Here is a 26,866-nt window from a genome sequence, read left to right as displayed (position 1 = left end):
ACCATCATTTTAAGAAAAGCTAACACACCATCTGAGGCAAGAAAGAAACTGTCAGTTTAATTCCACAAGTCTGAACTTATTGTGTATAACAATTTTATTCTTAAGTGAAAACAAAATCTTATAGATGTTACAAACTGACCAGACATTTAGAATTATAAACTCATCATCACAGGTCATTCTCCAGCAATAAGCTGAAGTACTAAAGAGAACTACTCCCACCAACATAACACAGGCCCAATTCCTTCTCATTCCCAAAGAAGCAAGTAGGATGTCCTGGTTTTTGGTTTCCTTCCATTCTTCCAGTTTGCTACTATTTGGAGAGGTATCAGCAAATGTACTTGGCTTCTTAAAAAGATGGATCTTCTGTAGACAGCCAAATTGGACAGCAATCTCTACATTTAGTGGCTTCTCACAGCTGAGCTGCAATATCCTCATGGCTCTGCTTGGAGTGGACTAATTAACTGAGAATAGTGCAGCTGTATTACACCAAAAAACCCACAAATTTGCCAGAGAGGAACACTAAGTTAAAATAAAGGAATCCAAGGCCGAGGAGTAGCAAATTAAGCTGCATGGTCCTGTAAAAAGACTGCATCCACATTGTGTCTCTTGCAAATTAAGCTGCAGGCATTAGTGTATAATAAGCACTAGCCAAAAATGAATAGGGAATGCCATGAAAATACATCTTTCATCTGGTCAAGATACTTGTCATGGTATGAGCTGTAAACCTTACTATTAAAGGAATTTCTATGCCTTGTAAGCCTCCTAAACACTTATCAGGTGCATCAGATTATAGTTGTTTCCTCTTTGGATCTTTGACTATACTAATGAGGGACGACATAAAAACACATTTTAAAAAAATAAAAACAAAACCACAAATCTGCCAGAAATATAATTTCACATGTTATTATGAAAAACCAAATACAGAATAGTCCCTTGGAATCCTGGTCAAGTAATGACAACTGGGTAAGGAACTCAAAATATGTGAAGCAGAAAGGTTTGAAGAAGGTTCATACAACCACAGTAGATCAGGATCAGATTCAAGTAGGTGGCAGGGCTAATGGAAGGGCAAAAAAATGCAGAGTCTTCAGGAAACATCAACCTAGCTGCTTCTATTAAAATGGTACAACTTAAGGATGTCTTTAAGACAGTTAAGAGGAAATGGGATGGGGTCTGTTATACTTCTTAAAGAAAATGTAGGGCATTTGGGACTTCATCTCACCATCCTCTAGAAAACCCTTCACAAATATACTAAAATGAAAAGAAAACGTTGAGTCTGGATAAAGTGGAAAAATCATGCAAAACTGAAAGTAAAACCAGTACACGTACTGCCAGCAGTTATAGAACATGTACAGTACAGTGCACTGGAGACAGCTCCTTCCCTCAAGAGCACCTCCCGAGGAGTCAGCCCAAGTGTGACCTTAATTCTGAGCAATGGCAAAGACATTTCTGTGCAAACAACTGACAGGCCTTTACATTAATCCAAACTTGTTTGAACTGCAGTGGCAATAGGATTCCGCCAACAAGCTGAGTCAAAGGAAACAAGCATAAAAAAATAAAGGGATTCCACTGAACAGCAAACATCACCAGCATTGTCTGTGCACAGTACTGAGAGGGCTAAAGACCAGCGAACATCAGTGCACAGGATTCTGTAGTAATGCTGAAAGACCTCTGCCTTATGTACTTCCTCAGTAATCTTGTACACAGCGAATGCAACCAGCGATGCAGGCAAACAGAGAAGCAATTCTTTTCTGCAGACTTGGGAATTTTATACTGTCCTCTTATTTGTATCATGCAGTGCCATGTTTCATGCTTTTTAGAAATGAACAGGATACTATGAAGTCAAACACAACCTGTAAGCAGTTCATATTTATAAATAACTTTCTTTGCTTCAGTCTTGCTCCACGTAAGCTTACAGGTACATAGAGAGGACCTCGACCAAAGTCTGGAGACTACAATTACAATTCTAGGGGCACCTAAGGGAATTAGAATTTAAGTGAGCTTTAAATACAATTTTAATTCTATACAATAAGAAAACCACACAATCTTTTGAACCCCTTGACAACCTGCTCCCAGGCCACCAAAATCGGAATGAAACTGTAATATAAAAAAACCCAACAATCAGAATATGACCATGTTTATACACGACTGCGACTGGTATTAGGCAAAAATTAAAAAGGAGGGTTGCAAATTCTATGTATTTCTTGCAATAGCAGTATGATTTCACTGGCAGAGGTCCTTAACCCAGTACTGAAATATTTATTTGTGGCTTTACAAGATGATATAGCAACTCAAATTAAAAGCACAATATCATGTGTTACTAGACTCTCTCTCCTTCCCATTTCCCAAATTAAGCAAATTATTTTTATCTGGTTCCTCAGTCACATCAGAAATTACATTGTGAAGAAACTAATGACCTGGAAAAACCAAGTTCAATTCACTGTTATGAAAAGGTTCCAAACGGTAGGTACTACTCGACCGGAATGAAGAAAAATCTCCCTCCCCCTAACTAGAATTTGTCATGAAAATTTTCCACTTATTTTCTATAATGTTCCTACCTCAGAAGAGCCTTATTTTATAATTGCGTACCAAAGAAACATAAAACCCATTATGAAGGAAACATTTACATTGTGAATATCTCTCTGTAAAAAAGGTATCATCAGTTTTCCTTTCTGAAAATTGGTAAAGGTGAAAAATCTTCCTGTTTTCCTTAAGGTTTTCTTAAAATTCAGTGATAGAAGGGATAAACAAAAGACTTATCTGAAGGTAAGCATTTAAAAATATGTAAAAACTTTGAAATAAAACATCATCCTTCATGAAGAAATCCATAATACTCAGCAGTTCACATGGGCAGGATGTTGGAAGAGACAGCTTGTAAATCCCACACATTTGACCATGGGCTGAGCTGAAAATCAAGGACAGAACTCAGGTCAGTGGCACATCGATGTCACAGAAGACCAGTTAACTGAACCACTCAGAATAAATTTCTTAGCTTCCAAGCAGCATGTAGAATATGAAGCTTCCAGAGACTACATTTACCTGGCAAGTCAGTTTTTCCAGAGAATGCGACAGTGATAATGTAAAACAGCAAAGAACAAAAGAGCGCTGTTCATAGTGGGTTTTATGTATGCAACATGCATATGCACACATTCACACCAATGTTTCTTAGAGAGGAAAATTTTAATTAAACAGCAATTGTTTAAGGCAGTATGAAAGCTTGTTGTTTTATGGATGTCAGAGAAGATGGTTTGGTATGAGGCAAAAGTTACAAGACTAGATTGTTGCAGGGCTACAAGGTAAACAGAACAAACACAATGTATGCTTGCTTCCTCGCAAGCTTTCTGGCTAGTACCTTAATGAGTTCATAGCCTTCAAAAGATTCAGCTTTCTCCCAAGTATTTGAGACAAAATTTTTATTTCCTATTATTTCACTTTTCTGTGAGCCACTACCGAAATCTGGGGGTCTCTTTTCCATGTACCCATGGATCCTTCGCCACTGTACACCGAGAATAAAGTCTCAAATATTTATTTTGTTAATATAAAACAAAATCAGTTTTAATGTACCAATGTCTCAGGATTCCAAGATATAACTAATTGGTAGTCTTAAAGGAAACAAATCTCTAGAAACATGCATCTAGCAAGCAGGGTATTGCTAGATTTCTTCCTCTGAGAAATACTGAATTTTCAGCACTAGAGGATCATATAACCCTGGGGAATAAGATCATAGCATCTGCATTAGTACATTTCTGAATTATTAACAGTAATGCTATAATTCTGTATCATTTCATGATCGTTTTCTCAAAGACGATGACCTAATTATTCATTAGGTACTCAGAATATGTAAGGAGGCATGTGTACCTTGCCAATATTTTGTCAGATACAGTCTGCTGAAGAATTGCCACACTAAATAGGTACATCTTCTACAACATCAGTGTTTTCAGTTCTCTCATTACCACACCAGAAGATCTGCTCTTGCCTTTGGGCTCATCTCAGATATTCTGTTATTTATCTTCTTTTGTTGTATTTTCAACTGAGTTACCTGATTATGGCAAAATTTTCATGTTAATTTATTTATGAATACTATTTCTGAATCACACTCTCAGAAATGAACTAAAAATGATGGGCTCTGAAGCTCTACGTAAATAGCTTAAAAATTAAAACATTTTCAAAATCTCTAAATATCAATTAAGTTAATGTAGTATTTGTGGAGAAACAATTAAACTAGTTTTTCCCAAAAATAAAATGCATTGACTTAATTATTGAGGAAGAAATGTTCGTGGGTTTAGATCTTTTTTCAAGTCGAAAAGGAAAGTAGTAGTAGTTTTATATCTACAATTGAAAATAAAGTAAAAAAAAAAAAAGTTATAATTTAGCCTACATTTGTACCTCTGAAATACCATATTTGCCTGAACTAGTGGAAAATTTACCAGCATCACTTGAACAGGAAACTACTGTCATAAAGCTGCTTCCTTAGCAGCTTCAAGACATAGAAACACCAGTTGATTCTAGATACCTTTTGTTGCAAAAATTACCTTTTTTTAAAGGTGACCTTGTCACCTTTAGCACTTCCTGGACAGTCTTTCTAATTTTCCATTATCCTTCAATCAGTCTTCAAATCTCATTTGGTATCTATGCTCATTTTTACTGATATGTCTATTTAACACTATGATCAATGTATCTTTTTTCCCCAAAGTTTTTCAACTTTGATTTTGTTATTCTTTTTCAAGACACAAAATAATTTTTCAGTTGAGGAACACCTTACTGGACGGGATCTACAGGATCAGTCCTGTAAGTAATGTCAGCAAGTACTACTTTGTAATTCCTTCACACAACAATCCAGTTCCATCTCACCACCATTTCAATTGGAAGCCTGCTGCTGAACTGCACATTGCCAGAGACTTCCTTCTAGTTTTCAGTCTAAAATGTATTCATGGTCAAGTGCATCCATTCATTATGTTAACAATGTCCTTGGTCTATTCATAAACATAATTAAGTATACTTTTGCTTTGCTAAGGTCAACTAGCCATGCTGTTTTAACCTTTACTCACATGGCATTTTCTCAGTCTCTGAATAGCAAACATTTTCAGCACTGCCAGTGATCCAAACTGGATTCCACTAGAACCAATAAAATACTATTAATATATTCTTTTTATTTGGAAACAATTTCTTGCTATCTTACATATTATATATATATACACAACCATGAAATCTATGAATTTGTTTGTAAAATTATTTTGTAAATTACCTCTTTTCTTAATAGAGAGCTGACTAGCAACAGACTTCAAAACACTAAGAATTAATAACAATCTTATGACATGCATAAAAATTCATCCTTGTATATTTTCTTGAAACCTACTATTTTTGGGTAAGCTGTTAGACTTTTTTTTAAAGTAGTCCAGACCGACAGGTTCTATAAACGGGATAACCTGCAGTATTTTACTTAAAAGTAATTACATTCAATGCCAGAATGCTAAGTGGCCATCCATAATACCCTAAAGCCCGAATTATTTTCAGAAGAGAAAGGGTAAGAAAATAGTGTTAGAGGGTAAATGTAAGCAATTTAGCCACTGAAGTAATTCTGCTGTTACCTACTGTCCACAAAGCTGAGCAGCACTGTGCCCTATACAACTGTTGAACTACACAAGTGTCTAAAATTCAATGAAACTCTGGCTACTTTTTCCTTAGTTTGCGGATTTTGTGTTGTTGGTTTTTTTCAATCAAAGGCAATGTCCAGAAATTACCAGTACTAAAGAATCTGTTCATGGCATTGTTTACAAAAGTTCCTAAGAGACTTTATTGTTGAATGTAACCTTTATTTTATTAATGATGAGAAGTAATCAATGGAATGCTAAAAAAACCCCAAACTTGTAAAGAAATCTAGTCTGAAATCTGATTCTGTTGTTTGAAGCAAGTTCAGTGGTCACGGTAACACCAGATGAAAGTTGACTCTTGCCCATAGTGAAATAGGCATGGCTCTTCTAAAAAGGTCACAAACTTTTCAAATATAGGCACCATGTTTCAAATTTTGCACATACAAAATATGTTCATGTCACTCAAATTACACAATGTGGCAGTGTTATAAGTCTGAACATTATTGTCAATTAATGGCGGAGAAAAAAGCCCGAAGCTCACGTAAGACTAATGACTGGGACAACTCCTGGAAAGAGACAAGAAGTATAAAACAACAGTTTTCCTGTTGTACGTGGGTTTGTGTGTGCATGTGTGAGAGTGCATATAACAAAAATGTTTAACAGTAAGTTCAGGTAATAGCCCATCCACTTGTTCTCAACTTCTGATCCAGTTTCATTGCAAAGGCTTTGATTTTAACTGCATGATAAAATGCAAATTCAAATCCCATAGAAATCAATAGTTAGTGTGTTGTTGACTGGTTTGAACCAATCAAAATTGAGTCTTTTTTATAATAATTGCTGAATGTCTTCTTTTTAATCTACTTGTCAGCCTCTGGGTATGTAGGATACTTGACTGTCTCAATTTTCTCCTTAACTTTATAGGATGGGTACAGGCCTGTTCTTCCTAATTTCCTATTGATGCCTTTTGAATAACCATCCCAGTGGTTTCCAGCTACTCCAATTATATCTCCAGGTTCCATAGGAATTTCATCAGCAGTTCGTGGATGATGAGCATAAATAGCAATCTGGTTGTGAGCATTCTGTCCCCCAAAGTAGTAGATATCATCCAAAGAATGGAAATACGCTGAAGCATCTGGATGCAACGTCTGCATAATTTCATAGGCAACTCGACAAACCTTAGAAATAAAAACAGAAGTCATTAATATTGTGTGTGACTGAAATATACCACAGAAATCAACAACCAATGTAAAGTAATATTTCCCAAGAAGATCAGGTTCTGGAATGTCCGGGTTAAAAAAAACAACTAACCAACCGACCAACCAACCAACAGCCCCCAAAAAATCAAAAACCAAACCAAAACACCCACCAAAAAAACCACAGAATCCCTGCATCTTTACTAACAAAAAACATGACATTTTGGAGAATCTTAATTAGGCCTCTGGTGATTAGATTTGATAAACAAATAAATAAATAGGTAAATAATTAGTACAGTCTACTCTTCGGTATAAAATGAAAACATCTACATGAACACTAGCTATTCAGCTTTTTAAAATGAATGATCTGTAGCCAATCAGATATAAAAGCAAATTAGTTTTCTTTTTCTAATACTACTACTACTAAAAATTGTATTTTACTTCCCTTTGAATTTACATTTTCAAAATTTATCGTGCAATAACGAGGCCTTGCATTTACTTTTCTAAGGGAAGTTCAAATTTTCACAACCAAACAGTTCCAGAAGTCCAAGGCTTTAAAATGCTGTTTATATTAGAACAGTGATAGTATTGTGACTGTTGGCAACTTAGAAGACAAGTAAATGACAAGAGAATTCCATCAAGGCAATAACTACATTGGTGGGAAGAAAGATGCACTTTTACTTGTCATTGTGTCCCATTTTATGAAGGGAATTTTCACCAGACTGAACACACAGTCCCACGTCAGAATTATGTTGTATTTCTCAGAGTTGCCAGAAGCACAAAAGGCTTATGAAAAAAAGCTCTTTTCAGCAACTGGCTAGAAAGCTCTTCTCTGTCAGGTGTCCGCCTTGGCTACTGTGAGTTTTCTGACTTCTGACTTCCATTACTGTATCTTTCTCCAATTTTGCATAAGTTTGATAAAGGTTGGTTAACAATACAGCAGATTTCTTCAATATGAAGAAGCATTTGAGCTTTTTAATAACTTTCAGTCTATGTTAATATAGCAAAGCTTGATTTTACTTTTATTTTCTCCCTTTGAAGATACAGTGAATAGAACTTTGATCAGTCATACTAGATGTATTTGTATTTTCCTAGCTCCTTTGAGAGAGGCATTGGCTTTAAAAATGTAATAGATTTCCTTTTATCCCTCTGCATCTGAACTTTAAAATAAGTTTTCAGAAGTACCTTTCACATGATCAGGCTGAAGTTAATTATTTCAAAGTACCTGTTACACTGGTACTATATTACACTGTAATATAGAAACAAATTTGACTACCCATTTATTTGCAGAAGACTATTTATTTTATAGCTTCTGTGACTATTTTGGTTTTGTTCTCTGCATGTGTGTGTACCCCAGGAAGCAGATGCAGAGAATACACACTACAAAAATTTAAAATCTTTTCAGTAGAAATGCTTTTAGCATGTGTGACTTGCATATCTGACGCAAAACATTCAACAGCTCCGCTCAGCAATTGTTTTCTTTGTAGCACCAAACCTGGGTAACTAAACTGTAAACTGTTGAGGACAGCAGGCAAAATATGCACATGCAGAAATATAGCTAAAGCCAGCCTCCCATTTTTTATTGCCAGATCCCTTGTTCTGCAGCCTGTATACTTACATGTACAATGAAAAATACAAAGACTAATAAATTCTGGAAAGAAACGAAGTTATGAAGAAAAATACATCAGTCAGAGGGAGCTACAATTTCATCTAAATCAAGACTGAAGAAACCAAAAAAAATCTTTGCTGTAATTTGTAATCTTAATTCTCCTACTGTGTTATGATTTGTGTAACTACCATGCAGCTTTTCTATAAAATTAATTAATTAGTCTATTCAATTAATGTGACATTGCTGAAATACAGTGTCAAGGTAGGTTGTTTCCCCTGACTCTCCGTTATGATGGGACTAATTCCTTAAAAACAGTATTTTAATGAAATATCTCTTCTTCAGCTTACACCACTGTTCTTCTGGTTTCAGCACCATAAAACCCAATTACTACAGGGGAATTCCTGATTCTATTCACATGTAGCACCATTTTCTCTTAATATCTCTGTAATGAAGTTTAGACTCTTTTTGGCAAAATGGAAAAAAAAAGTCAGCATAGAATTGATTAATGAGAAAGCCCAAAACCACATTGGAAATACGTAAGAATACATTTTTAACCTTATTTTCTGTTCATACCTATTGGACAGAAGATGGTCATTAATGGCCTTATTTTGCTTACCTTCAAGGCCAACGTGACTATCAAATGGTTTATTTAATTGATGGAAGGACAGGCATAGCAATGCAAATATTAGAGAATCAAATTTTAAATCCATAAAAAGAAAACTTTATGAATGGTGGGAAAACTTGCAACAGACCTTAGAAAAGCCCAATATATGAAGATTCTGTAGAGACCCACATTGTTGCATGCCCAGAAAAACTGGTATTAAATTATTTTTGAGGAGATAGAATTATTAAAGCACAAGAAATTGCCTAGAAAAAATTAAGTAAATTACTGGACCAAATTCATAGTCCAGATATTGACAGTAACAATCTAACACTGGATTTCCTATACTTCAGTAGAATTTTCTCCAACTCTGGAAAACCAAATACGTTATCCAATAAGCAAGTCTATTGTCAAATGCATGGTGAAACAGAATGCGAGTTGAGCTCAAAGACACCATGTACCACAAAGGTACCCTCGAAGGGGGTTGTATCAGATGCCCTCCAGAGATCTTGATCAACCTGTATCATCTTAACTACGTTTATAACCAGGGGTTTACTTAAAGCAAACATTTATCACTTTTAACACAGCCATCTGAATACAACAATAGCAGAAAATGTTACAGATTTTTCATTATGTTTTGACCCAAGACCATATAATTGTTCCTTCAGACCATGAACTGTCTCTACACCAATGCACATGTTGCATTTAAGACATACAGCTGTAGGTTTCACCTCTTTCACTGTGATATGCATTCAGTGGATGTACTTCAGTTAAATCAAACTATTATTATTAAAGTGGATGGCTCCTCACAGCTCTTCTTAGTGAAGATTTTTACTTTGGATTTTACTCATGTCTTTGGTCTGAAAAAGCCTATATTAATAATCTTTAAATATGCTATAAAATGTCATTCTCTGAACAGGATGCGGTGAATGGTAAATAAAGTGGTAAATAAAATGGTAAAAAAATATGCACAAGCATGATTGAGGGATAAGAGACTTTTCTGTACTTTTTGTTGTTTTGCTGTCTTCTTGCTACAGCAATTTTATTAAGAATTATGCCTGTCAAAGACAATATATCACTGTATTGACCATATATTAATATTAATATTATGCTTGCTACCTATTTTTCATTGCAGTGCAGCAGACAATTTACATTTGAGGCTGTGGAAAGCATTTAGTTTTTATGTGAATTTTAACTTTTGATTTTTGTGTCCACTTCCATCTAATAGTAAAATCATGTGATTGTGTCACCTAAGAGAATAACGACAACAGCAAGTAAAAACATTCAATCTGATTGAAATCTTGCCATATGTGAATTAGAGGGATCAACACATCAGTCACAAAATCCTGCTTGGTGACTTTTTGCTGTGGTTTTAATCTTAAAACAGATTTTTATAAACAGAAACAAGAAGAAAACGATGATTTAGAACTGTTAAATATAATCTACATTGTATCTGCATTGCACTTTACCTGGGATGAAAATGTGCAGACCAGGAAGTCTGCCTGAGACAAGAAGTGAATATCCAGAATGACACCTCTTAGGGAGTTTTCGGTGTATCGGTTATGCAGTCCTGCTGACCAGGATATGGAGTTATCACTGATAAATTCATAATTTGGATACCTGTGAAAATACAATGCACAGTTAATAGCATTGTTCTGTTCATTTTTATTTTTTTAAGAAGCATTACCTCTGCTGCAAGATAAGGTTGTTAATTTGTTTAAGTGAGCCTCTGCTTTACAGGAAATTAATTACAATTTTGCTGAAGCTTCTAGAATGTTACTGCTGCCTCCAAGCATGCCCTCTCTTCATCTAGAAAAAAATTTAAATACAAAGATGCTGTAAGTCTGTCTGATACATAACAAAGTAGAAGAAGTGAAAGAAATATCAGGAAGTATATACCACATTCTGTAAATGATGCTGATTTTAGATGAAATATAGTCAGACCACTTAGTTTTCTCTACTGCTAAATAGGATACAGGATTCTGACTTTACTAGACTACATTTCTTACCATACTATTAGACACTGATTAGGACACTGTGCAAAAAAAACCAGTCACCTGTAAAAGGGACATATTAAATAAAGGCATGTAAACTAATGAAAAGAATTTAAAAAGTCTTTCCCAGTTCTTAAGACCATATGGAGAACAAATTTTCCAATTCACTGGTCAAAAGGAAATAAATGTAAAACTCCATGCCAATACACTTTTCCTGACTTACTACAAAAAAAAAAAAGTACTACTTTAAGTCAAAATATTTTATTTGAAATATAAAACCTTAGTTTATGTTATATTAAAATAAAAGATTTTATCATGTAGCAATAACTTAAAAATAAAAAAAAAAATCCTTTAAAAAATACTGGAAAATAATGGTCTTTCTCAAAAAATTTACACTTCTGTATTGGGTAACTGAAATCTGAAAGAAACTGTGGCAAGGAGCATGAATAATTAAATTTTCAGTCAGCCTCCTACCAAAGACAATTATTACAGATGTAACAAAGGTAGTAACTACATTGCTGTTACACAACAATTATATTTCAATCATGAAGTGCAACTCGCATAACTAACCAGCCAACTACAAAATTTCAACTACACAACTTACTATAAAACAAAACTATATATATATATAAAAGCTTTTTTTTTTAAATTTATAACTTCATTGCAAATATAAATAATACATTTCACAAGAGAGCAAGGCAGCCAATATAACATTTGTAAGAACATGCCTAATTTATTCCATTTCAATGTTAAAAATATGAAGAAACTGTCTTCGAAAGTGAAATGGACAACTATAGCTGGCTTTTGGGACTACCAAATCAGCAAATTTATCTCAAAAGCAAATCAAAATACTGTATGCAAAATGCCCACGTTTGATGTGGAATGTATGGGTGTACCTGATCATGAATGTCAGGGAAAGTTCCTACTATATTAAAAAACAAGAAAAAATAAAACAAAACCAACAAAAAAAAAGAAAGAGAGGGTGGAAATAATATTAGAGTAACTGATAATACCCCTTCTGAGAAATTACAGAAGCATATGAAGCTATAAATAGTTTTTTTCAGTAGGAACTCTTTCACAATTTTAACTTTCTGATCTTTTCATGTCTAGCATTTTTTTGTCAATATTTAACTAGCTCTCAAAACCCAACAGATGACACCACAATATTTGGGACACATTCTATTCCAATTTCCATTGTGTTAATCATATTCCTATTTTTTTTTTAAAGAAAAAAAAAGTACAGACCAAAAGGAAATACGTCATCTTCTACTCTAAGAACTAGCTGAGAAACAGAGATAAGCATCAGTCTTATCTCAGTAAACAACTCTGAGTGGAGCAACACAAAGAACATTTAATAGGAGATGGCATTTCTAGGGACAATAAACATGGTAAAGATATTTGCACACCCCTTTGCAAGTTCTTGGTATCAGGAATACCACTAAAATTAATCACTTCCTTCAGACTTCAAAAATCAGAATCCACATGCTGAGCAGATACAAAAGAACTTTTCTTGAAGAATCTGATTTCTTATTAGCAAAAGATCACTCTAATAACTTTAAGGAATGAAGCACAGGGGAAAAAGTGTCATATTGGATGTGGTAAAAAACAAAAGGTCAGAATTATTTACGCATCTTTTAACGCATATATTTAAAATGTTCTCCTTCTTTCCTTTATTCTGGAACCAGTCTCTGAGATGCTTTTAGATCTGGCCTTTCATTCCATTTTATAAAGTTGATCCAAATTCATCTAACCAACGGTTTCAGAGCCCACTCTTCAAAACAGTCATCAAAGCTTGTAATTTATCTACTCACATTTTTCAGCTTTCAAACAAGCACTTTTATGTTGTCTCCCACACACAACGCTACATTCATGCTTGGGAGAAGAGGTCTCTTTTAAAATATGAGTGAAATAGCAGCCATACTTAGTGTGACCAAAGAACCTTCTGGTTCACTACCCTGTCTCCAACACATGCTGAAAGCAGAGCATAAAGAAAAATACAGAAAAAGGCCAGATGCACACTCCTCTCAAACTGTATGTGGCCCACTGACTTCAGGTGAGGTTTAATTCTCCTTCCCACTCCCTACAGTGCTGTAGATTCTATTTGAAGCTATTCTTGCCACAATGACTGCAAAGAAGAAAGAAAATGAAACTACCAAAGCTCTATAGTTAGCTCTTGCTTCCTTCCATTCCATTTTCCATCTGTATTTATACTATGAATAATGTAATACTTTAACTGTAAGTTTTTGGGGAATTTTTTTTCTTTTTAAGTAGAACATGGACACAAACCCATTACTAGGATTCCTGAATGTGTAGAAAATGAATCATACATAGTAAGTTGTCATATTTTTATTGACAGAATCACTGAAACACAATGTTGTGTAGGATGCCTCCTAGCTTTACTCACATAGTCTCTTTTCTGAAACAGGAAAGGCCCAGGAATCATTTAAGTTGGAGAAGACCTTTAAGACCATTGAGTCCAACTATAAACCCAGCACTGCCAAGTTCACCACTAAACCACGTCCTGGAAGTGCAACATGTACATGACTTTTAAATACCTCCAGGGACAGTGGTATTACACTTCCTTGGGCAGCCTGTTCCAAGATAAAACCAAATAATGGAAACTGGCACAACTCTGTTTCCTTTGTATTGGATTACATATATGTAGTGTATCTCTTCCACATATCTAAAAGTAATACCCAGTTCTTCTAAAGCTATCTGATAGATTCTTAAAACCTATGTACAGGTGCTCTAAAAAAAATTGGAAAAGATATGAGCTGTTCATCAGATTCTAGTACTTTGAAGCACTGCTGAATTCTATGTATCAGGCATACTATGTGGGGAGGGTTGGCCAAACTACAGATAGGATAAAGGGAGAAGAGACATTAACGTGCTACTGTGGAAGTAAATAAACAGTAAAAAAAAAAGGAGAAAAAAGAAAATAAAGATGACTTTACAGGTAGACATTCTGGAAGGAAGAATAATATTTGCTGAATTTTTGTGCTCATGTACAAGAGAAAGACACCTAAATAGGTTCATATACAAACCAGAAACACATTAAATATGATATCTTAAAAATGTATGTATATGTCATCTGTATTATTTTGAATACCCTAAAGAGAGAAGATACTTCAAGTAGTATTATAGACTAGAAATAGATATACCAGATATTCAAAAATTTGCATGTGAAAACGATTAAATCAGCCAAAGAGAAAGCAATTTACACCATCCCTAACACATCACTTATCTAAGATAAATACCAGAAGCTGTCACATGCTTTAATCGTCTGATCATTGCAGTTGCTGAACTCTCAACCATGCTACTCTCTACTAAAGTTGTTCTACATAATCCTAATTCTGAAAATATGTCACTTCTTTCCTTCTTCTGGAAATAGAACACAAACACTCTACAAACTGGTGGTAGTGACTGCACTATCTTTACTACTGTACTTGCAGTTGGTAGACATCTGACTGCAAGGGAAGTTTCTGAAACTTAAGTCAAAACATTTCTGTTTTCATGACTATGAATAGTTTAAAATACTTCTCTTGCTAGAAACAACATGCCTATTCATGTGAATGTTGGCTAGATTTTCTTTACTTAAATGCCAACGCTGTTTGACAGCCAGTCACTCTCATGTAGAGATACAGTATCTAGGACTTACTAATATTACTGCACCAAATAATGAATGCAACATAAGCTACTGCAATGTGACAGCTGTTTCTATCAAAGCTCGGTAGTTCAATGTGACTAGAACATTTCTGTCAGAAGTGTAAACCAATCTATAGTTGATTTCACAAGAAGAGGAAGAAAAGCTTCTTTACTGCCAAAACATGACCTTAACCTGCCTTCAGATGCTATTAAATGCCCAAACATCAAATTGCTTCCTGCCTTCTCTGAAATCACAGGAAGTTTCAAACGCCTTCTACTCAAGGCATCTGAAGCTGCAAGCAACAGTAGGGTGCAAGCAATGAAGGAAATTATGTTTCAGTGTAAGCTGTGACCTGAAAACTCAGCCGTAACACATAAAAAGTTCTTCACTACTTACAGATTCTATGCCTTTTATGAAGAAAACATAAAATTAATGCTGTACTACTGAGCTGTATCTTACCATATTAAAGTAAAATTGTGATTTGGTATGGACTTGAGCTGTAATTCTTAATAAAATTCAGTATTGTTGTACTGAACAAGTTACAATTCTACATTAGTTTTTGTTGCTATTGAAAAATTGGGATGATATGTTTACAGGGAGAGCATCTCATTATTCACAAAGAATGGTAAGGCTTGAAAGTTAAACAAAAATAAAAATGCATAACTAATATTGTTACATCAATATTGAATTCTGCTAAGTTACAAACAGTTATTAAAGTTATTTAGGACAATATAATGAATTAAGTATTATAATCTCAACTTTGTATTACCTGTCTTTTCATTGTTTAGATTTGCATTTTAAATGCTATCATTGTTTCTGCTATTGTTCTTGCCTCTACACATACAAAAAAGGAAGGATTAGGTTGCCATCATCTGGAGTTTGTTTGTTCATTCAGTTTTTACAAAACACCATAATTTTAAACAGCAGCCTTTTATAGATAGGAAAGAAAAACAGAAAGAGCACAGTTGAAATAGACAGGTTTTCAATGCTGTAGAAAATTCTTCTACTACAAAATAACATTTTCTGCTTACCTTGCATGTCCAAAGAAAATCTGTTATGTAGTATGTTACCTTTTATATTTTTCCAAGAATGTCATAAAGAATAGAAGAGTTCAAAAATTTGCCACTACTTTGATCAACTTTAAAATCAAGTTGCCTTGATTTTAAAAAAGTATTAATTAATTAATTAGAAGTATTAATTTACAAGGAAATACAGGCCACGTAGGAGTAAATGAACATTTACTATGTATCCATATCTAGAGAGCTAGAAGAGGGCACAGAGCAAAGAAAGGGACAAAGACACTGTAAGAAGTTGAGAATCTCACATATATTAAAGGACAAAATTATTCAACATGTAGGGTGAAAGTCTTCTATGTTATCACCATAGAAGTCCTTCTGAAAGAGGGAAGAGCTTCATCATCAGCTTTTCACTTACAAAAATTCCTCTGTCAACTGTTCACAGATTGGTGTTTTTTGGACAGGTGATGCTTTTTAATATATTACCAGTTTTTACAATATTCCTAAGTAGTTTATTTTTAATATGTATGTTCAATAAGAATTTGTGTATTTATTATATTTATATTATTTATACATATATTATTTATATTTACCTTCCTTCTACATCATTAGTTTGTTTTTACATAATCACAGGTATCTTGCTCAACTCTTCTAGATTTTTAACATTAAGCTTTGAAAAGCATACTTGGGAGAAAAAAAATCCCAAAAACACATATCTGAGAGAGAAATTGAAATCACTGGAAAATGAAATGCAATCTTAACTGAATAAAGGATAAAAAAACCACCTACACTAAAACTTGTGTGCGCAATAGTCAGAAATTGTAAAGGTAACTGGAAGGAACTGTAATATAAACATAATTCATCTTACTTGGACTTTGCCTCTTGCAACAATGAAGGGTCATCTGTAGCCAAATACACTCTTTTTTTATCAACATGCATCCTGCGAGCAAGAAGTTCAAACCGCTCTTCCACGTGTACCATGTACTCTTCAATGGGGTGAAATGCTGCCTCTGTCCCTACTTTGTCTGTCCTTCGGACGTGAACACTGGAAAAAGGTAGAAACTAGGAATTACATTTATTTATAAATACTACACATACTTTAGCAAAGGAAATTTTAAATTGAATCCCTACGTAAAAAAAGGAAGGATTAAAACTCATCCATGTCCATCAAGACACACTGACAACATGAAGTTAGATGTCAGTCTGTTCTCAAAAGCAATATAATAATCTCACAAGGAAGGCAAAGGGTAACTGAAAGAAAGGAATGAAGGACATTGAATTATAGCATGTAAGGTGGCATTCCTTTTGTGCACAAGGCTAAGTTATCTACTGTAGACAGATAATGCTTGATCAATACAGGTCAAAAGGAAAATAGGAATATTTGCATCACATAATGCATAGTTTGAATTAAGGTAGTTACAAAGGCATTTTTTTGACCTCCTTGAAATGTAACAAGTCTTCAGATACAGCGTTGGTGAAGTGCCCTACCGACTTAAGGTCAAAAGCCAACTAACACTTGGACAAACCTATTGTGTGCTTTCACTTTTCAACTTTCTTGAAAAGAAAGTTGAGGATTGAATGAAAATTCTGGTAAAGGAAGCAGACTCTAGCACAGCAGCAGCAACATTTTCCACACTACATAATGGCAAAACCTTTCTCCCACAAGCTGCTTTTTCTTAGTCATAGGTGCTTTTCTTCCTTCTCCACGTATCTCCCCCCACACAGACCTTTCCAATTCATCTTTACCTTTGAGAAACAACAATTGAGAAAACACCAGCAGGGAAGGGAAAGGCACATGCCATGTTCATATGCAGCCAGTGATAAAATTAGTTGTGAGTTGTGGCAAGTAAAATGTAGGCTTAGCCTTTTTTCCTCAAATGTAAAAGCTATTGGCATTTGGAAAGAAGACCCAGACAGTTAAGTGCCTGGAATACAAGCTATAAGGCAATTACATTAATGAAATCCTGTATTACCAGATGTGGAAGGACATGTTAAAAAACCTTCTATTGAGCTTCCTTTTATATATCTGTCCAACTACAGGTGGACAAGTGTGCTGAAGAAGTACTTGTAATCAACTTGTATTATGCACAGTTAAAAAATAAGAGCTTCCTCTAGGAATCACCCTCTCCCCACAAAATACTTTGAGACTCTGATTATCATCATGAAACATTTCTTCCTGAACAGGAATCACTACATACACATATTAAAGCACAGACAGTTAAAATGAAAACGAAATACCCACCCGATCACTGGATGTTTGAAGCCAAGTTTCCTTGTGGCTTCTTCTATTTCTTTTTCTAGCCAAGGCTGTGGACGAATCAAGTATTTCACAAACTGTGAGACCCACCACACTGCAGGATCCCCATGTACACGAATTAGTCTATCAGCCAAGTCTTCAGGGACAGCCAAGGGCAAATAAGGTGGTCGTGGGTGTAAGCTGTCAACAATGGGAAGTTCCACCACCTGAACATCCTTATCATTAGCCTCACCTGTTTTAAAATACATACTAAGATGAGTCAAGTAGTTTACTTTATTAATAAGCTTTACCATTGGCAAATAATACCCCAAACATATCAACTAATCTGTATCTCCAATTTCAAAAAGACTACCTAACCCTTCCTCTGCTTTTTCAAAATAGCATTAGCAAATCTAATAAAAACCACAGTTTTAGACTAGATTAATATAGGAACTATATCTAACAATGCACTCAAAGTAGAACAAAATTGAAGGTTCTTGAATTCTTAGCAGCTGGTAGTTAATTAACTATTAAATGTGTTCCTGTTCATATATTCATACCTTCTTATATACAACTATACCATTACTGTGTGCTAAAGCTTATCGGGACAGACTGGTTATCTATAATGTCTAAAATTCAGTTACTTGTTCAAAAATTAAACAAAGAAATATTTTAAGGCATAAGAAATCATTAAGAAAATAACTACAGCTCTGCTGCTCTTCTGAACACATTTTATTGCAGTAAATTTCAGCATTTCAGCCATCATTATAACCACTGAATTAGCTACTCTGTTGTTAGAAGTGGAGAAAGACAATTCCTGTCTTCAAGAACTTAAACTATGAAGTAGAAAATTAAATAGATCAGGGAAAACACAAGCACTATATAAGCACGTGATGTACCTATGGATAAGAATTTGTTATGTTTTAAATATTAACTACAGTAGAATATACAGATGGTTTAGATGGGACTTTAATTCAAGGCCCAATAGCCACTAAACATCTTTTAAGAGTTTTTACAAACTACACAAACACAACAGTCTATATAATTGATAATTCAAAGCTATGTTCATATACTGTAACAAATTATAATACATGACAACACAAAACAAAGCATTACATTTTTAAAGCATTGAACATTTCAGCTGATATTTCTAGTGTGCTCATTTCCTCCAAAACAATGTTTTCACTGTCTGCACTATTTACCAGCAAAGATGGTTAGTTCTCCCTTTAGTGCTCACCAGCCAGGAAAGAAAACTGCTTTAAATATAAGCAAATAAAACTCATATAACTTTTGATGCCCAAGTAAATCTTAATGCTACAAAAATCAGTTCAGGGAAGGAATAATGAGTTTAAGAGTTTAAGAATGGTTAAAGATCCCAAAGGTCACAGCACTTTTGCAAGACTAGTCAAAATTCTGCAGTAACTCTCTGAGATATGGTTATTTAAATAAGGAATGTTTGTTATCCTTGGGTGTATTTTCAATTCATTTTTACCAGATTTGGAAATCTGTCTTCCAAGGGGTATCTATATGTCAATATTTCATCACTGCACTGTACACCGTCACGGTAAAGGGATTCTTTAGAAGAATTTCCCATACGGCAGGTATGGATGATTCTTTTTAATTCAAGAAGCCAGTTCATATTTTACCACCTATTATATCACACTCACAAGAAAAGATTTAATAAAAGTTCATCAATTCAGTAAAAACATTGAGCATTTAAATCTTCCTATAATATGATGGATAATACTTTGTTAGTATGACTTCAGAAAGCTGCAATAAAAAAAAGCAGCATGAAGCCAGGGAAGTGCTAAATCTGGTGCAGATATATCAGGCGAAAGTTTAGACAAGAAACGTTTAGCTTGGGAATAGTATGAAAGAATGCTTGAGGTTCCATCCTTTTCACCTTCTCCCCCTCAACTGAGAATGGGAGAAGAAACAGGGTGGCAAAAGAAACAACAGCAATCTTAGCCAAGACAAGAAAGAAAATACTTCAATCTTAAACTAGAGAAGAGAATTTGCTGCAAACCTTTTGAGGGGAAAAAGCAGGTGATGCAAAAGTGCATATAGAAGGTGGATTTTTATTAAGTACAGTATCACTGACAAGATTTTAAAATTTGTTGTATTACTGAATAAATATGTTGGTCTGTAAAGACAGTCATTTGGAAAATCTTGTTATTGATAAAGCTGATTGAGCAATCCGACCTACTAATTGACATTCCTACCCTGAAAAGCACTCAATACATTGTTCCATCCTATTTAAAGGATAAGAGTGTGCTTCTAAAAGTTTCCACAGACTGGCTTAAGGTTTTGAAGAAAATGAGATTGGCCAGAAATAACTAGGAAAACTCTCAGCATATATAGCAAACTATATTCAAGTATACCAAAATTACCGAATATCAAAGAAGATTGTGAAAAAAGAATTTCAGATTTCAGCTTTCAGCTCTATGTGATACACTGTTTGAATAGCAATGAAGTTGCAAGACTTGCTGCAAATCAAAATCAGAAACAAAAGAAATGTATTTCATTAAGGAAAAACAAAGAATTTGATTGTTCAAAATTACCTACTAGGTCGAGTGTAGTCTTTAAAAAAAAATTACAAATCAAATCATAAATGGGGTCACGGCTATTTCAATAATGTCTAGTTTGTTAATTGCTTACATACACTTTTCATCTGCATAATCAAACACACAGGTATGTGTACAATTCCAAAAAACTTTATGGCAACTCTCCAGATTTTATTACCTATATTATTGTCCTGAACAATAATCAAGGAAAAGCTCCCTATTAGTCTTCACTCATTTTTAAAAGTATGAGATAGCAGATGCAGTAAAAGGAAAACTTACAGCAACTGTTGGCTTTAGTCCTGGACAAAACCAGTGCAGAGAAACTCTTCAGTAACCCTGAAGGGGTAAACAACTCTCTGCAACAGCCTTATAGGCAAGAGACAGCATTCTTACCCTACTGATAACTGTTTTTTCACAGTGTTTGTGACAAAGATTCCTAACAGGCAGTGAGCTTGCCCAATTTTCAACATGCATAGTTTAAAAAACGGTTATCTTTTTTTGGACAGCAAGTTATTGTTTTATTTTAAAATAAAATAAATCAGAAATATGCTGCAATCAAAATCAATGATACAGGAGATAACCAAAACTCAGTCAGATCAATAGACAAGCAGATACATTAGAAAACAGTAAGTCTCATTGCTGATTCATATGAATTTTCAACTGAAGATAATGAAACCGAGTTAAAAATACAGAATTAACTTTTAATCTACACTTCAGTTTTCTCTAATTTGTAATATATTTGAGTTTTTCTTCACAGATGTATTTTGTTAAATAATAAATAGGCCATAAAAGGTATTAATCCATACTAATGTTTATGTATTTTTCTCATGTTGGTAGTTTAAATCACAGCATCATCATGTCAATTAGGTCCAATTCCCTACTCAGTGGTGGCACAATTTTGACATTTGATCACAGAATTATTTAGGTTGGAAGATACCTCTAGAGTTGTTATACATAACTTACATGTCAGCAATACTTCAAGTTACTTCTTCTGATGTGATTTATTTTACTTTTACAGTTGCCAAAATTTGTCACTATAATTCTATTTATAGCTTAACTTTCATATGATTCCAGGTGCGATTTTTCACTTTGGAATAAACTAAATAATTGTCTTCCAGAGTTCTGCAACTTAGTCCAGTTTTGGATTTTACTTCACTGAGTAACTAAAGATTGAGTGTTTTTGCAAAAGTCATAAAGTACTGCAATATTGAAAACACACATTCTTATCATAACAACGTGCTCTGGAGGAAGGTCCTGGACTGAAACTGATTTTTATTCAGATGACCCATGCCATTTGCATCTAGTTCTTATTTATTACCAGTTTTTGGATATGTTCATCACTAATACATCAGCAACACAGTTTCAATTTCCAGGAGACCCACTGATTACTTTTTAAATACTGAAATTAGCTCTGTGTGTTATAAAAAGCGTAACTTTGCTTCACTGCAGTAGCCCAATGAGCCCTCTTGTGACTTGGCATAATCTTACTGTCTGCCTACTTTTCAATTTACCCTAATTTAAAGCCCCTTTAAAAACTTTTGCTATTTGTATCTTTCTTATCAACTTCTTTTTTTGGAAGCCTAAAGGTGTTGGTTTGACTCAAAAAGACCTTTGGAATTTTGTCATTTTAGCTAAGCTTACTTCCTGCCATCTGAACATTGGCTCATACCTGCACTCGGATGGCCATTTTCATTGGGTGTTCATTAACTTCCTACCTGAAAGGAGGCTGACATTTACCATGCAATCACTACTACTAGTTAATGTTAACTGAAAACCTGTTTGCTATTCATTCTCCTATTATTTCAAAATTCACCAGCTAATTTCAAAGTATTTTTTCAAGAAGCCCTTAAAAGGTATGCCAAAGAACACCATGCTAAGGACATTCCTGTCTTATAACTGAGAATTTCAATTTCATTCCGGTTTGTCTTGCTAGAAACACTGAATAAACTGAATAAACTGATGCAAAAATGGAACAGCTTCCCTGCTTTTCTGTTTCTGTAATATACTTAATTAAGCTGATATCAACTCCCATAGACCAACCACAGATTTACTTAACCAAGCTCTACAGCCTGAAAGGCTGACTGCCAATATGGAACCTTACCCAGGTGAAAAACTCTCATTTCAACTGCACGAGATATGTCAGAGTGATGGGAAAACTGTTTGATTAGCACAGGATATGGTGAGAGGACTGTGCTGAATTCTCTCAAGGCTCCTCATTGTCCTGCTGGTTCCTGTTACATATTGCAAAGGACAGCAGGTTCAGGGTTCATCAGTGACACCTCAGTGCTTTTCTTTGCAAATCAGACACAGTAAAAAATGAAAACTACACAAAGTTGCAGCATGTTATGCTCTTTATCAATTGTCAACTAGTTCAGAAGAAAGTAAAAGTGCTTTTATCTGTTTTGTGATGCAGACTACACCTCCTACAACTATCTTCTGGGCATTTGCATACTTAAACAAAGTTACCTTGTAAGAGGTTTATGCCATAGTTGAATTATAAAATGGAATTGCCATCAGAAAAAAATTGTATTTTTCTTTTTAAACAGTCGATGTAAAACACAATTCATATATCTAAATGTTGGGTTTTTTCCCTAAGCTTTTCCTTTGTACAATTTTAATACAGAATTTTTGAACTTGGTTTCTGATTTTCTCACTAGTGTTCCACTTACTAATTTTTTAATCATCCTTTATGTAACCAAGCCTTTAAAGGCAGACAGGTGTTGAATAAATTTGGTGCAATTCTGTTTTAAAGAAACTGAAAACACAGTCCTTTTTTTTCCAGGTTTCACATGCCATATGGATAGTGTTGTCCCATTTGTCATCCCAAGGGGCTGAATCTCGATACCTTCAGGAGTAAATACACCAAAATGTTTTCAAACATGCCAACAGTGCCTTTCATTACTCTTCTCAATCCAGCACTTCCAAGGCTTTTTTCCTGCATTCTTTCCTTTCCTCTTCTGCACAACTCTTGCAACTACCCTCACTTGCTCTCATGTCTCTTACCTCTCTGGGTACTGTTTGCATGTTGAAAAGTGGCATCTGTGATCAGTCATTGCCTCTCACTTCCTCATAGGCCTGAATGTTGACTTCAGTGGCTCTGTACACACACAGAGTCTATCTACTTTAAGGACCTTTGAGAGGCCTTAACAAGACCTATTTATTTTAGTCACATTTGGCCAAAATTCATCCAATATTCAGAACTTAAACTATGTTAGGCTTAAAAAGAACAAGAGCAGATAGAAAGGTAAAGCACAACGACAAAACTTTTGCTCTCACAAGAAACTTGTCTAAAATAAATCTGTGAAGATATTATTTTATCATCTCCCTCCTAAAAAGTAAAACTTTAATGGTAGTCTTCTTTCTCCTCCTGCAAAAACTCTAACTTCCAGAGCTACTGAACTACCAACATGTCTTTGTAAGACAAGTGACAATCTTGCAATTGTATTTATTTTCCCATGTTATTCCAGTTCTGTGATAATCCTCCCCATCATCTAAACCATAGTGTAAAGATGAACACTTACTGTCCTAAAAAGTGATGAGATTCCAGTGAATGTTTTCCCTTTTGACCTGATGGAGGCCTGAACTGAGTGTAACAATTTCTGCATTTGCAATAGCTCTGTCTCTAACAAAACTAAAGCAGTAGCACCTACTGGTGCCTTTAGAGCCTCCATTCCCTTTACAGCAGCTCAGGTGAGCTGCATTATAAAGACCTGTATTTCTGTTTCACTCTACCAAAAACTTCTCATCACTTCCTAGAAGCTTTTTGTGGCAATTGTCACATCACTTGGAAAGAACATTATAAAGTAAAGATTTTTCCCTTCCTCAATTGTTTGGATAGCCAGTGTGTCAGCTGGAGAGTTTACAGATGAACAGACTGTGCAAATCAACTTCACAGAATAGTCAGGAGAGCGTCAAACTACGTAGAAATCAAGAAGTGTACTAGCAATTTATTTTTCCTTTTATCTTGATATATTCAAACTGCTTTTGAACAATGCCCCATTTCATCTAAACAGCCAATATGAAAAGTGTACGTGTTAAAAAGGAGCTCCAATTCCCTAGCTGCCAGAAAATATCTCAAAATGTATTTGCAAAGGCAAATATACTTTCATAAATGCAAAGGGGTTTTGCCACGTTATCCTGGTCTAGTTATTCATGTAAACAGTAAACAGAATTGATGTTTTAAAAGTAATATGTAAGGATAGTTGAAATAACTCAGGAAAACATAAAAAAGATCATTACATCTATATTGATAAAAAACCAAATTTGGATTTGATTTCCAACAATTCCACTAAAGCTTATTCTCTATTACAGTCTAATGTTAATTACTATATACTTATAAAAATAGTTCCAAATACTTGCTTTGAATATATGGTTATCTTTTCTGTAATAGAAGATAGCTTATTTTTACAATAATCCTTCAACAGCTTCAGGGACTTATCTCTTGCATGCATATGCTGACTGGACATACCCTCAAGCCTGCAACAGGCATGTAAAAGCATGTTAAAAAGAAGACAACATGCAGACAGTATTCCATATCTCATGACCTAAAAGCTTCCAACAGGTCATGACAATGGAGCTTAATATTTGCAGCTGGCTGTCCAGGCATCTAGTGGAGAAGTGCTCCCAGTTTAGACAAGACATTTACTGTCTTTTCAAGGTAGTGGTTTATAACTCCCAATCTTGTATTGTTCTAATTTGAACACTTGGAAGACTCATCTTTCAATGAATTAGTAAAAGTACCTCCATATGCAAGTCCAGATGGAACACAGCTCTCAAGGTATGTGTAGACAAAAGGACATTTTAGTTAGCCATAAATAAAACAGGAGAGAATAAACCTTCTATGTTGTTTGAAATTCATAGCAGTAAGGCACATGTCACCTTAACAGTGCATCTGAAAGAAAAAAGGATGCGTTCTACTTCATATGGTCTACTAACATGAAAGGAGAAAATCAAGAGTGTAAGCCTGTAATAATGGAAAAGGAAATTTTTCTGATCTTCAGTAATAGGGGAAAATGTAATGGAGGTATTAAGAAAAAAACAAGATAAATCACACAGAAATATAGATGTTTTCTCCATAACTATTACAGTAATAAATTATTATTAATTTGCACAGTATTGGAAACTTGAAACCACTACTTTAGCTAAGGGTACTTGCAAAAAAAGCCCCCCAGTTTTGCTGAGGTTTGTCACAGGATTTATGTAATACCAGATAAAGGAAAACACTTTCTAAAGATTTCTCTACAAAACATTAGCACAATGGCATTCATGGACATGCAATGCCAAAAATATGGTATTATAGTAAATATTTTTTCTTTGAATATAAAATGCTAAATTAAATTAAATGTTAAATTAAAATTAATGTGTGTCTTCAAATGTGGGTAGGAGATCAGTGCAATAAAAAGGCAGCTTTTCAAATTTCTTATCTGTTCACAATACCAGAAATAAATCAGTGGGCTGAAGGCCTAAAGATTGAGAAACAAAAATACAAACTGCAAGAAATTATTTCTGCCTTAAAAGTCTTAGTATAACTTCCAGTTATTTCACAAGATGGAAAAACTGTATTCAGAGCCATTTGCCTACAAGCAGCTTTTCACTATGGCATTCTAAATCTAGACAAGAAACATATCCTGAGAATTAGATGACATTTTAAGGTTCTTTTTTAATTCATTACTCAAATGCAAGAACACAAACACCCTTGGTGAAGTTACACTGAAACGAACCAAACGCCCAGCCTTGTGCTACTGTAAAGAATTAAGAGTGCCTGCATTAAGAGAAAGAATGGCTGCTGTAACAATTGATACATTCCCAAGAATCAGAGCCATAACCCATAGTGCTGGCAGATGTCTCCACCTGGATATTGTGGTAGTCCTTTTCAAGACGTAGGAAGGGTTTGGATGACTTGAATTCAACTCCACAGCTGCCAGTTCAGATTACTCTTGCTTAAAGATCACTTAAAAATAAGTAACTATTTTTTCTAGCTATTACTTAACCAGAACATTTTAATGACCTAGTGTAATACATTAGAAAGTTATTCAAAACTTGAATGCAGGTTATAATTCCCCAAAACCCTAAGAAAGCTCCAGTTTGGATTGAAATTTATGCAGCCAAACAAAGAACTCAGATTAACATTTGAAACTTTGCGGTTTGTTTGAGACCTAACATACTCAGTTTACCTCATGTCATCTCTTCATGTTCAAAAAAACCCTGATTTTTCTCATTTGGGTACAAAACACACTAGTATTTTTCCCTACAGCACATGCTGCAGTATAACCTTTCAAGTAAAGAATGGCTACCTTAAATCAAATAAACTCTTAATATTAAGCCAATCTGTAGCTTTTTTTTGCTTATTAAACAATTCTTAAAAGGGTAACAGTTAAACTTAACTTTTTTTCAGTTTTTAATAGAAACTTGGTTTACCA

General features: G+C 34.5%; 1 protein-coding gene across 6 annotated transcripts in view; it reads right to left on the bottom strand.

Moving 5' to 3' along the window:
* Nucleotides 1-32: 32 nt before the first annotated feature.
* Nucleotides 33-26,866, bottom strand: part of FUT8 (fucosyltransferase 8) — a 106,018-nt gene continuing 79,184 nt past the window's right edge. For all 6 annotated transcript variants that reach the window (XM_032111140.1, XM_032111138.1, XM_032111142.1 and 3 more), the window contains 4 exons: nucleotides 17,890-18,136; nucleotides 16,516-16,692; nucleotides 10,461-10,611; nucleotides 33-6,763 (listed from right to left, as the gene is read on the bottom strand). In XM_032111140.1, coding sequence (XP_031967031.1) covers nucleotides 6,446-6,763; nucleotides 10,461-10,611; nucleotides 16,516-16,692; nucleotides 17,890-18,136 — 893 coding nt within the window. In that variant the 3' untranslated portion in view covers nucleotides 33-6,445. The remainder of the gene's footprint in view (nucleotides 6,764-10,460; nucleotides 10,612-16,515; nucleotides 16,693-17,889; nucleotides 18,137-26,866) is intronic.

Source organism: Corvus moneduloides, chromosome 6 (assembly GCF_009650955.1).
Source record: "Corvus moneduloides isolate bCorMon1 chromosome 6, bCorMon1.pri, whole genome shotgun sequence".
Taxonomy (NCBI): Eukaryota; Metazoa; Chordata; class Aves; order Passeriformes; family Corvidae; genus Corvus; species Corvus moneduloides.
Note: the sequence above shows the minus strand (reverse complement) of the source record. Positions and strands in the feature narration are given on the sequence as shown.